The 13074-nt window shown below is 37.3% G+C and overlaps 1 protein-coding gene across 1 annotated transcript in view; it reads left to right on the plus strand.

The window, feature by feature from the left end:
- SLC36A4 (solute carrier family 36 member 4) overlaps positions 1-13074 on the plus strand; it is a 79119-nt gene that overhangs the window by 19034 nt on the left and 47011 nt on the right. Inside the window, exons 2-3 of the mRNA XM_036745039.1 lie at positions 4149-4272; positions 12842-12932. Coding sequence (XP_036600934.1) covers positions 4149-4272; positions 12842-12932 — 215 coding nt within the window. The remainder of the gene's footprint in view (positions 1-4148; positions 4273-12841; positions 12933-13074) is intronic.

The raw sequence follows: 13074 nt of genomic DNA on the forward strand, positions 1-13074 counted from the left end.
CCGGTATCCTTACAGTTTCCAAGTTCTATGATGTCAGCATTATCCTTAACTTCTTACTTTCCCTCACATCTGATTATTTGAAGATCTTGCTGTTTCTATCTTCACAACATTGTACACTTTCTCTCTACTCATATAGCTGTCACTTCAATTCAGGCCCTTATCACCTCTCACCTAGATTATTGCAACAGCTTCCCTGCTTCAAGTCTCTTACAACTCCATTCCACTCTATATATTGCTGCCAAAGTAATTCTCCTTAAACACAGAGCTAATGGTGTGACTCATCTACTTTGTCTACCCCCCACTGACTTTCTGTTGCCTCTAGGGATCAAGTATAAACTTTTCTGTTTAGCTTTTAGAGCTCTTCACAACCTGGGCCCAACCTCTTGCCAACTCATTCTACATTACTTTTCTCTCCAGCATTCTGCACTCCAGTTAAACTGGGCTCTCTGTTCCTCACTTACTAAATTCTATCTCCTATCTCCATATCGTTATACTTTGTCCTTCATGGCTGGAACGCACTACATTACCTCTTGTACATAGAGTTTCTCTCTTCCTTTAAGGTGGAGCCAAGAGCCACATTCTACATGAAGCCTTTCCTGATTCGCACTGTTGCTAGTGCCCTCACTCCCAAGCTACCTCATATTTACTTTGAATTTATTTACTTTATATTTCTGTTGTATATATTTTAATATGTCCTCATTGTTTTGTACATTATCATGTAAGTTCTTTGGGAGTAAGGATTGTTGCATTCTTTATACTTGTATCCCTAGTACTAATCCCTAGCACATTGCTTGGCATATAGTAGGCATTTAATGAATACTTGTTGGTTGATTGATTGCCTGATTAAGTATTATCATTTATATTACCTGAAGATAATACTTATGATTGTTGTTAATATTATTAATCTCTAAGTGAAGAAACAAATTATTTTGAGTGTACCCAAAAAGGAATGCTGTGTTGTGGGGGATGGGAGTTCAGTTATATCATACAATGCAAATATGGCACTAAGAATGGCGAGATAGTTCATTACATCAACATTTTTCTTCCTTCTATTCACCTTTTATCTCTCCTTTCATATGTATTAGGTGTGTGGAGGACTTGGAAAGGGGTCACAGAAAAATGACCCAAAAAGGAAAAGGAAAAGAATTTGTTTTTTAGAAAAGCCTCACTGATTTGTGATAATTCATATTTAGATTAAACTTTTCCTTTGTACTTTTCCATGAGAGGATTTATTAATCAAAATAGAAATTATTTGAAAAAGATTAGTTAAAACTTTTTAAAAAGCCTAATATTGAATGTCACATTCTTTAGAACTATATTCTCCATCTCCTAGGCTCTGGACTACTGTTGTTCGGGGTCAAATTGAAAATTTTTACTACCATAGGCCCTTTTAAAACTGGCTTTTTATTCCTCTACCCCCTCCACTCCCACTTTCCCAAAGTCTACATTAGTGGAATATTACCTGGAGCAGTGAAGGATATATATACATACCTCTGTGTATGTGTGTGTGTATGTGTATATACACACAAATTTTTTAGAATGCTTATTTATTTACAATTGGTTGTGCTATATGTTTGAGGAGAGTACAATAGACAGCACACTAGATACAAGAAAACCTCCAAAAGTTTAATTTATGAAAATTCATATATACTTTCCTTAGATGTAGGTTTGACATTCATGCTTCTATTGCTTTGGGGTCCTCCTGTCTGATTTTTGTGTGATGATTCTTTAGGTTTCCTGTTCAATTAATAAACAATCAGAGAGTATTTATGGGATTTTAATGCAATAAAATAAACAATTCTTGTGTGATGTGTGGCAGCAAGCTAAGGTGAAAGTTCACTTAAGAGAGCTAAAAGACACAGGCATGAGAGCCCAAGACTGTTGAAGATTGGAGTATAGGCAGTGTGGTAAAGAGCTGCCTTGGAAATAGTGTGGAAGCCTAGTTCCAGGCAAATTAACATGAAAGCCCATGCATAAATACACCCTAATTAATCCTGTTTAAAATGTGATAAAACCAGACAAAGAGAGGTAAAATACATTGCCCAGTGTCAAAACAGCAAATTATTTTGCTTACGTCTGTAGCTTATGCTCTCAGGTTCTAATCCAAATTCCTACTCCCATTGTTAAATTGGATCCCCAGAACTTGGCTGCTATATCTCCTTGGGATTTCAGGAATACTCCTGAGGGGTTGGAAATGTCTTTCTAATACTCTAGTTTACAAACTCCTACCAGTGCACTTCCCACCATAATTATTAAGAATCAATTTAATCTACCACCACTAACTCTGTATCCTAAAGAGATCATAAAAAAAGGGAAAAGGGCCCATATGTATAAAAATATTTATATCAGTTCTTTTTGTGGTGGCAAAGAATTGGAAATTGTGGGGATGCCCATCAGTCGGGGAATGGCTGAAGAAGTTGTGGTACATGAATGTAATGGAATACTATTTTTCTTTAAGAAATTATGAGCACAGGTGGATTTCAGAAAAACCTAGAAAGACTTATTTGAACTGATGCTGAGTGAAATGAGCAGAACCAGGAGAACATTGTACACAGTAACAGCAAACTTGTGCAATGATCAACTATGATAGGCTTAGCTCTTCTCAGCAATATGATGATCTTAGACAATTCCAAAAGTCTCGTGATGGAAAATGCTATCTACATCCAGAGAAAGAACTACGGAGTCTGAATGCAGATCGAAGCACACTATTTTCACTTTTTGTTTGTTTTTTTCTTCTCATGGTTTTTCCCTTTTGTTCTGATTCTCCTTTCACAACATAATTAATGTGAAAATATGTTTAAAATGATTGTACCTATGTAATCTATATCAGATTGCTGTCTTTGGGATGGGAGAGGGAAGGAAGGAAAGGAGGGAAGAATTTGGAGCTCAAAATCTTACAAAAATGAATGTTAAAAACTAGCTTTATATGTGATTGGAAAAAAATACTATTAAATATGAAAAAAGAAAAGAAAAAAAGGGGAGAAAAAGAATCAATTTAGTCAGCTAGCCTTTAGTATTTTTTAGAAAGAAGTATTTACTAAAGTGGTACAGTTAGAGCAGTTGGTACAAAATAACCCCCACCCCTGCCATACTGTATTACTAGTACATAAAGAAACAAGAGGAAAATGAGCTCAGGCTTAGAGAACATGTGTAGTAAAGGAATAAAAGGAATAAACCACAACTCTTGGTTGCTGGGAGTTCTTTTCTGCCCTTTATGAGGTGTTCAATAAGTTCCTTAGGGTGATGTAACTTCTTTGCTGTATTCTTTGTGGAGATATGAATCCGCATTCATCTTATGTTTTGCTCCTCATGAAGGTATAACTGTCAGTGCTTCTAGTATGTGGATGGGAAGATGGGAAGACCTCTAGACCTCTAGATCTCTAGAACTCTGAAGTTCATGAGGTGCTCCTTCTTTCACTGGGGAAGGGAAAGGAGATTAAGGCAAGACAATGATACTCTTTTCCCCCCCAAATGAGTTGGGGTGGCAGTGTGGGGGTGGAGAGTTACCTGCAACGCTATCTCCACATTTTCCACTCATGGAATCTCTATCTCCACCAGATGCTAGAATAACTTGGGTTCTGAACTGGTCTTCAAATTCTTAGACCATTCACAAGGCATGAGCACCTTTCCTTAGCAAATCTGTATGCTCTTCCTGTGAACATTACTAGTTTTTGATTGGTTGGTTATTTGGTTGAGATTTTCATCTCACTAAGGTATCAGGGCATCTGATCATTTGCTTTAAGTAGGGTGGATGACTTGATTTACTTGACTAACCCCATTCTTCTACTTATTTTAAGATTTTGTTAATTACTTTTAACCCAATAGAGTCATTCTAACAAATTCTACCCCTTTCTACCCCAAAGTATGTTCCCTACAAGAGGCAAGCAAAACTATTTTTAAAATGGTTGCAACTGATGGCACATGTCACATTCTATTTTGGGGCATGATATTTCTTGATGAAATGTATCCTTTAATTTAAATAAACTGGTTTCTAGGTTTTTTTTTTTTGTTTTTTTTAAGTTTCATTTGACCCGAGCAATTTGGAAAATTACTAAAAGGAATAGAATTAGAATTTAGGTTTCCTAATGTTCACACAAAGCTCACAAATGTTCATTCTATTGCTAAAATACTTTGTTTTTGTTTCATAGATATGGAAGTAATGAAGCCTTTGATAGATGAACAAAATTTAGATGGTACATCTGATGAGGAGCATGAACATGAGCTATTGCCTGTTCAGAAACATTACCAAATTGATGGCCAAGATGGCATTTCGTAAGTATAGTATTTTAAAGGCCTTTCTTTGTATTTTACTTAGTCTTTTTTTCTTTTTATATTTTTAAACTGATTTGGAGAATTATTTAAATAGGATTAATGATTGAGCAAATTATAGCAGTTACATTTATTTTAGGAAGGTGATTGAAATATCTTAAAATCAGTTGTAAATTTGTACCATTTTAATTGATAAATTTCATTTTGCCACATCAGATAAACCTACAAAGCCCACAAAAAATGATCAAAACATACATCCTGGAAACATTTTAGCAAAATAGCATAAAAAAGTGAATTTGACTTACACTTCCATAATTTACTGTTTGTTAAAAGAAAAGAAAGGTATGCTTTAACTTTGACAAGTTTGTACTGAGTCCATCGTAGCCAACCCACAGTAGTTTTGTTTCAGTTTAATGTTGTCCTTTTATATTTAGATGTAATTTATGTGTATATTTTTTGGATCTCTTTTTTCACTCTGCATTATTTCACATGAGTCCCACATTTCTTTGAATTTTTCAATTCTTTGTACTTACTGTTCTTTACATGCCATAATTTAAGTCATTAACCTGGTCTTTTTTCTAACTTTTTTTTTTACAAATTAATTGAACTGTACGATTATTTTTTAAAAAATCATTGTTGCTAAAAGTTTTAATTTCTGTGATTTTCCTTATGCTCGGTAATAGTTATCCTTTCTTGATTAATAAACTCTCTTTTTTCCTGGCATCTCCTGCCTTTCTTTCACATATGGGTCATGCCTTCTCTGTTATCCTCTCATTACACTGATCCTGGAAAGAGAAATGGGACATTCCTTACTATTGCCACTTCCAGGCCCTTCCTTTGCCTCCATCACTTAGCATCCTCTCCTTCTTTGAAGTTTCCTCTTTTACCACATACAGATCATGATGGTCTACTCCAGGTCCCTGGTCATTCTTAAATAGCATTCCCTTCCTCCCTCCCCTTCTTAAGGAGTTTAGTACTTTACACATAGTCTCCTCATAGAGAACGTCAGCATTCACAGCGATGCTTCTTCAAACCCTTCAGCATGCCACTTCTTCATTCCACCTTAGCCACACATAGAGATTGTCATACCCTGAATTTGACTTTTACCTACCTGTGTTCTACTGGGTTCCCTACAGATTTATGTAATCTAATCTGAACAGGGTCCTTATTAAAACAAGACTATTCTTGTTCTCCTTAAACTATTCCCTGTATCGCTCCCTACAAAAGCTATTCCAAACCTCTACTCTTCTTGAGCCTCCCACACCTGTCATTCATTCCTTCTACCCTTTCTTGATAATCTGTTGTTGTTTCCATCCTGTCCAACTCTTCATGACCCCATTTGGGGTTTTCTCAGCAAAGATACTGAAGTGATTTGCCATTTTCTTCTCCAGCTCATTTTGTAGATGAGGAAACTAAGGCAAATAGAGTTAAGTGACTTGCCTGGGGTTACAGTTATTAAGTCTCTGAGGCCAGATTTGAATTCCGGAGTATGAGTCTTCTTGATTCTAGGCCCAGCACTCAATCCACTGCCCCACCTAGCTGATAAGATAATCCTATCTTTTACTAAAGAGAGAAAATTAAGGCCATTTGCTATGAGTTCCTTCCTTTCTCCTAATTATCTCCAAGGCCTTTGTCTTCATATATTATTCTCTACTCTTTTCCTCTATTCTCTGAAAAATTGTGGCCCATCTCCTTCCCAAAGCCAGCTTCTCTACTGTCCTCTTTTGTCTTCTACTTTGGGTTGCCTCCTCAATCAAAGCACCCCCACGATCTTCACTTTCTCCCTATCTACTGGTTCTTTTCCTACTTCCTTAAAACATTTACAGATTTCTCTGAACTTTAAAAAAGAAAAACAAAAAACCTGCAGTAGATGCTAGTATCCCATTACCTCTCTTAGCCAAACACTTACCCAAAATATCAGTACTTGTTTCCTCCACTTCTTTTCATCTCACACCTGTAATCTGGCTTCTTACTGCATCATCTAAGTCAGGTCTGTCCACAATGCAGCCGCCCTGAAATGCGATTTATGGGGCCCACCTACAAGCATAGAAATTTACATAAATGTTTTAGTAAACGAAGCCCAAGCTACTGCAGAGCTCTCACTAAAATGGCAAATCAAAATATATTGTTATTGTTTCCATAAAAACCTAAGATTGGACAGCCCTGATCTAAGTGATTGCTTTTTGATATCTTAATTGCCAAATCTTATGCCCTTTTCTCCACATCCTTCTTGACTTCTTTGTTGTATTTGTTACTATTGACTATCCTCTCCTAGATAACTTTCACCTCTTTGGCTTTTTCTGAACTGTTTTCTCTTGGTTCCTTTTATACCTCCCTGATCACTCCTTCTAAGTCTTCTTTGCTTGGTTTGTCATGCATATCCTACCCTCCCACTGTTGCTATGTACCCCAAGACTCTTCTCTTGGATCATCTTCTCTCCTTCTCTGTATTCTTTTTTGGTATTCCTTATTGGCTCCTATGAGTTTAATTATGATTCAGATGACTCCCAGATATGTGTGTGTGTGTGTGTGTGTTCTCTCCTCAGCTCCATTTCCACATCACCACCTGCCTATTAGACATTTCAAATTAAATCCTCTGGACATATCTCAGATTCAAAATGGATAAAACAGAAGTCACTATCTCTCTCCTATTCTCCCTCTATAGAATAAACATGATTTTAATCAAAGGCACCACCATTCTTCCAGTCTGTCAGGTTTGTTATCTTGGTGTGTTAAAATTAATTATCTGAAATAAAAAAAAGGAAACTGAGGACAAAGTCGCTGAGCCATCTATGATTTAATTTGCAAAGCCAACATTTGCACGTCAAATCAGGTCACCTGACTCCTCCAGAGTCAGAGACTCCAAGTGATTTACAGAGCTGATTTTTATAACAAAAAAATGGGAATAAAAAAAATGCAAAAATTTGTTTTGAACACAATTCAAGTTAGACTTTCTTAATTCTACCCCAGAAGTCTTTGTTTTGCTTCTGTTGTATTTTGAAACCACAAATGTATTCTAAGGGCCCCCCAGATCTACTGATTTCTCAGCTTCTAGAAAGGGGAACTTGCTGCAGAGGATCCAGGAGAAAAAGGAAACTGGGATTGGGAAAGCGGAACTTGTGGTTTATAAACTAGTGGTCAACCCCCATCCTCCCAACTGTCAGAAGGGGAAACTTTATTTTAGGAGATTAGATTACTTAACTTATACCTGCTGGAAAGAGGAAGTGAACCTTTGGTCAACCCCCATTATCTGCTAGAAAGGAGAACTTAGCCTTTGGTCAACTCCCCTTTCTACTAGAAAGTGAAAATTAGCCTTTTAAAAAACCTTATAATCTTATGATTATTTTATTCTTCTAAATTATTTGCTACTAAATGATAGTCTTATCACTATTCACTAAATCTATGGGTAACCCAGATTGAAGAGACTAACTATGTTAGTCTGGCTTAGCTGTTAGGACTAGCTTTTCCTAAAGAAAGGAGTTTAATCCTATAATCAAACTAAAAATAAATCAGAGTAATCAGTATTAATTGATTTCCTTTTCAGGTGTCACCCTTGACTTCCAACTCTCCTTTTCCTCACATACCCAATCAATTGCTGTTTCTTCATCAACAGTATCTCTCATATCTAACTCCTGTCCACTCACACAGCCACCACCTTAGTTTAGGCCCTCATTTCCTCTCAACTGGACTATTTCAGTGGCTTCCTAATTGATCTCTCTGCCTCAAGTCTCTCTTCACTCCAGTCTGTCCTCCGAACAGCTGCTAATATGTTCTTCAAGTGCAGATGTGTCCATGCATCTCCCCTACTCAAGAAACTTCACTGGCTTCCTAATACCTCTAGGATCAGACATAAACTACTATGTTTCTCTTTTAAAACCCTTTATTAGCTGGCCCCCATCTAGCCTTCCAGTCTCATTATACATTACTACCATTCCTGCACAGCCAAATTGGCCTTTCCTCTGTTTGACATACACGTCACTCTATCATTAAAGCAGCATAACTTAGCAGACGGAGTGCTAAACTTTGAATTAGAAAGACTTGCATTCAAATTGTACTTTCAGACACGGTGTGACTGTGGATAAGTCATTTCACCTTTTTTTCTGTGCCTCAGTTTCCACACCTTAAAGTGTGTGTGGAGCGGGGCTAGACACAATAACCTCGTAAGGTCCTTTCTAGCTCTAAATTGATGATTCTATGATCCTGTCGCTATACCTTTGCATTAGTTGTACCGCTGCTCAGGCAGAAGTTGACTGAAATCTTCTGGGTTATATGACAAGAGGAAGTTATTCCCCAGAAGAACAAGAGTGCCTCCATTGTACATCTCTATAAAGGAAAAGGGAATAGGTTGTCCTGTGACAACCACTAGTAGCTCTCTCTCTTAGTCATTGCCAGTGAGATTCTTGCCGGAGTTCTCCTTATTCAGTTGATCCTTCACTTGGAAGATGGTCATCTACCCTAGAGCCACTGTGGCTTCAAAAAGGGTCAAGGAATGGTTGACATAGAATTTGCTGCCCAGCGACTCCAGGAGAAATGCCAGGAGCAGAACAGAGGTCTGTATAAAATATTTGTCAGTCTGACCAAGGCCTTTGATGCTGTCAGTCATGAGGTTCTGTGGCAAATTATGGCACAATTTGGTTGTTTGGAGAAGTTCATCAGTATTTTACACCAGTTTCATGAAGGTATGCTTGCATGGGTTCTGGATAATAGATGATGTTTATGTGTTTATTCTACATGCTCTCAACTAAGAATATTTCCTAATATTTCACTGAATGAATGGAGACCATTCACCAAGAACTTCCTCTTTTCCTTTCCTCAGCTCACATCTCCCAGATGCCTTCTGCTATTACCTTTGCCAAGTGGTCCTTCTCCTTGCTAAGGCAGACCCTTCTACATGGACAAGTGATCCCATTCCATCCCATTTTCTCCAGCATATTGTTTCCTTTATAACCCCCACTCCATTCCTTCTTATCTTCCTTTTCTACTGGCTGCAAATATGCCCATTTTTCAAACCCACCCTTCCACGCCCGTCCTCAAGAAACCCTCCCTTGATCAATTGATCCCCACCAATTATCATCCCATTTCTCGTTTCTCTTTTGTGGTTAAATACTTTGAGAAGGCCGTCTACAATATGTGCTTCCACTGCTTTTCTCTCACTCTTTCCTATTAACTCTGGGGACTGACTTCCATATCATCTTCAACAAAAGCTGCTCTCTCCAAAGTTACTAATGATCTCTTACTTGCCAAATCTAATGGCCTTTTCTCTATCCTCATCCTTCCTTATCTCTGTCACTGATTAAGCCTTTGTGACTGTTGATCACCCTTTTCTACTTGATATCTTTTTCTCTATAGGTTGTTATGACACTACTCTTTCCTGATTTGGTTCTCCTCCTACTTATCTGACTCCTTCTCAGTCTCTTTTGCTGAATCTTCCTCTAGGTAATATCCAGTAACCATATATATCCCCAGAGCTCTGTCCTGCACCCTTTTCTCTTAATCCTCTATACTATTTCACTTGGTGATCTTATCAGCTTCTATGAATACCATGGATTCAATTATATTCTCTGTGCTGATGATTCTCAGATCTACTCATCCAGCCCTAACTTCTTGGCTGACTTTCAATCTCATATTTCCAGCTGCCTATTGGATATCCCAAACTGGATGAGGTACTGTAGACATCTTAAATTCAGCATGTCCAAAATGAACTTGTTGTCTTTTCCCCCACTTCCTAACTTCCCTCTTACTGTTTTTTTTGTTCACTGTTTTATTTTCAGTTCTGAATTCTCTCTTCTCCCCTATCTTTGTCCTCCATTGAAAAAGCAAGATAAACAAAATGCATTATAAACATGTGCAGTCAAGTAAAACAGATTACTGCATAGCCATGTCCCTCCTCAGAGAATGCCTCACTCTGCACTCTGAGTTCATCAGCTCTCAATATGGAGGTTTTCCTATTCCTGTGGAGGTTACCACCATCCTCCCACCTGCCCAGGCTTGCAACCTGGGTGTGTCACCCTTGACCCTCACTTTTTTCATCCTTCATATACATAGTCTGTTACCAAGGCCTGTTGATTTTATCCTCCCTGCATCTCTTGTCTGTACTCTCCCTTCTCTACTTGGATACTGCCACCACCTTGGTGCAGGCCTTTAACCTGGACTACTGCAATAGCCTGGTGGTTGGTCATCACCCTGCCATAAGTCTCTCCTCATTCAAGTCTGTCATCTTCCTAAAGCACAGTTCTGACCAAGTTGGCCCCCCTCTCCTCCTTCCGCACCTTAACTCCATTGGCTTCCTTCTACTGCTAGGATCAAATATGAAATCCTTTGTTTGGCTTTTTAAAGCCCTTCATAACCTTCTCTCTTTCATCTTTCCAGTCTATGTGCCAGACACTAATACAAAAAAAAGGCAAAAAGTCCCTGTTCTCAAAACTCTCATGGTCCATTGGGGGAGAAAACATGCAAATGACTATGCACAAACAAGTTATAGACAGGATAAAGTGGAAATAACCAACAGAGTGAAAGCACTGAATTAAGAGGGATTGGGAAAGACTTCTTGTAAGGCAGTCAAATAAAATTCATCATACTCTGAAATCTAGTGACTTGCCTCCCTGCTGATCCTTAAACAAGATATTCCATCTCATAATTCCAGACATTTTCACTTGCTTTCTCCCGTATCTGGAAATCTCTGACTCTTCATCTCTGCTTCCTGGCTTTCCTGGCTTCCTTTGAATCCCAGCTAAAATCCTGCCTTCTGCAAGAAGTCTTTCCCAATCCCTCTTAATTCCAATGCTTTTATTCTGTTGGTTATTTCCATTTTATCGTGTCTATAACTTGTTTGTACATGGTTGTTTGCATGTTTTCTCCCTCAGTAGAACATGAGTGCTTTTTTTTGGCCTTTCTTTGTATTAGTGTCTGGCACATAGTAGGTGCTTAATAAATGTTTATTGACTGACTAACATATCTGCTCCTCCGATTGAATGTCATTTTCTTGAGAACAAGTGAGGTACTGCAGAAGCAGCAGTGCTTCTGGAATCAGTGGACTTGAGTTTATAACCTGCCTCTAATTCTTACTTCCTGCTTGATGTAGGTATGTCATTTAATATCCCCAGGCCTGTTTCTTCATTTGTAAAGTGAGGGGGCCTCTGAGATTCCTTATAGCTCTTAATCTGTGAGCCCAAAGAGATTATGAAAAGTGATTTTTTTTAATTTTTGGTCTTAGTATCCCCAGTGCCTAGTACAGGTACAAGGCTTGGCACATAGTAGGTTCTTATGTATTCATTGGTTGATTGATTGGTTAACTAGAAACCTTTTTTGAAATAGTCCCAGGACAATTCCACACAGTGAAAATCTGCCTAAACTAATATTATCTCTGTTGCTACTAGTCTGTCAGCTTTTTTATTTGCCTATTTTTTGTTAAAATCCTCTAAGAGAATCATATATCAAGTATGTTTAATATAGTAAAAAAAGCAGACAGTATTCAGTAGCCTGAGTTAGTCATTTGCAAAATAAAGTGCTCTTATCTTCCTCTCATAGATATCTTAAACATATAGAATAAACATCTTACAGTGGTATGCTATAAGAAAATAATATCAGTTTAGAAACAATGATTAAAAAAACTAAAACAAAACATTTGCAAATAGTTGAAATATTACTTGGGATAAGCAAATTTGTTGGAAAGTTGGTAATGCCATGGTAATAAAGGAAAAATTTCAGATTCAAGCCTAGAGTCAGGGAGCAGTTCTTTTAATTTTACCAGTTTTCAGAGTGGTTGTATTATTGCAAGAATCACAATCGGAATTATCAGTACTATTGTTTATATTGTCCATGCTATTTTTGTATATTTATTAACTTTCTTAAGCTAGCTTATGCATTTGAGAAAGATGATACCTGATTTTTATACTGGGTTTTTACTTTTGTTACAAGTATTACTTGGGGTTATTTCTGTCTCCCATTGAAATCAGGGAAAATGTCAGAACAAGGCTTAATGATTTTGAAATTAGAAATATAATATTCTGAAGCAGCTAGGTGTCAGAGAGGACAGAGTGCTAGACTCGGAGTAAGAAAACCTGAATTTATATCCTTCCTTGGACATTTACTATCTGTGTGACCCTGAGTAAAGCACTAACATTTCTTATACTCAGTTTCTGTATTTGTAAAATGGTATAATAATAGCATATACTTTACAGAGTTGTTGTGAGAATCAAATGAGACTCCATATGTAAAGTGATTTGCAAATCTTAAAAGTACTATATAAATGCTAGATACTAAATACAGGTTTTATTGATCCCTTTAATAAAATTTCATTGAAACATGGAAATGTTGACATCTTGATTATTGGAGATTCCCCCCTCCCCCAAAAAGGAGGGCAGCTAGGTGGCTCAGTGGATAGAGCACTACCTCTGGAATCAGAAGGACCTGAGTTCAAATATGACATTGAACACTTACTAGCTGTGTGAGCAAGTCACTTAACCTCGATTACCTTTCCCACTCCATCCCACCCCCTGCCAAAAAAAAAGATTCTATGATTTATTAGCTTTTTTGATTTTGAATATTTAAATCTTATAATTTTTACTTTTCAGATTTATACAAACCCTTATGCACCTACTTAAAGGAAATATTGGAACTGGCCTTCTAGGACTCCCACTAGCAATAAAAAATGCTGGCATTGTGGTAAGATCTTTTTTGTAGTGGCAAGTTAAGATATATTGAATATATTGAATGATCTAAATTAGAAACAAAAAATTGTCAGAGAATAGTATCTAGACTAGTAATATCAGATGGTTTTGGTCAAATGCATTTTGGCCAGTTAAAA

This window comes from Trichosurus vulpecula, chromosome 2 (genome assembly GCF_011100635.1).
Source record: "Trichosurus vulpecula isolate mTriVul1 chromosome 2, mTriVul1.pri, whole genome shotgun sequence".
NCBI classification, from domain to species: Eukaryota; Metazoa; Chordata; class Mammalia; order Diprotodontia; family Phalangeridae; genus Trichosurus; species Trichosurus vulpecula.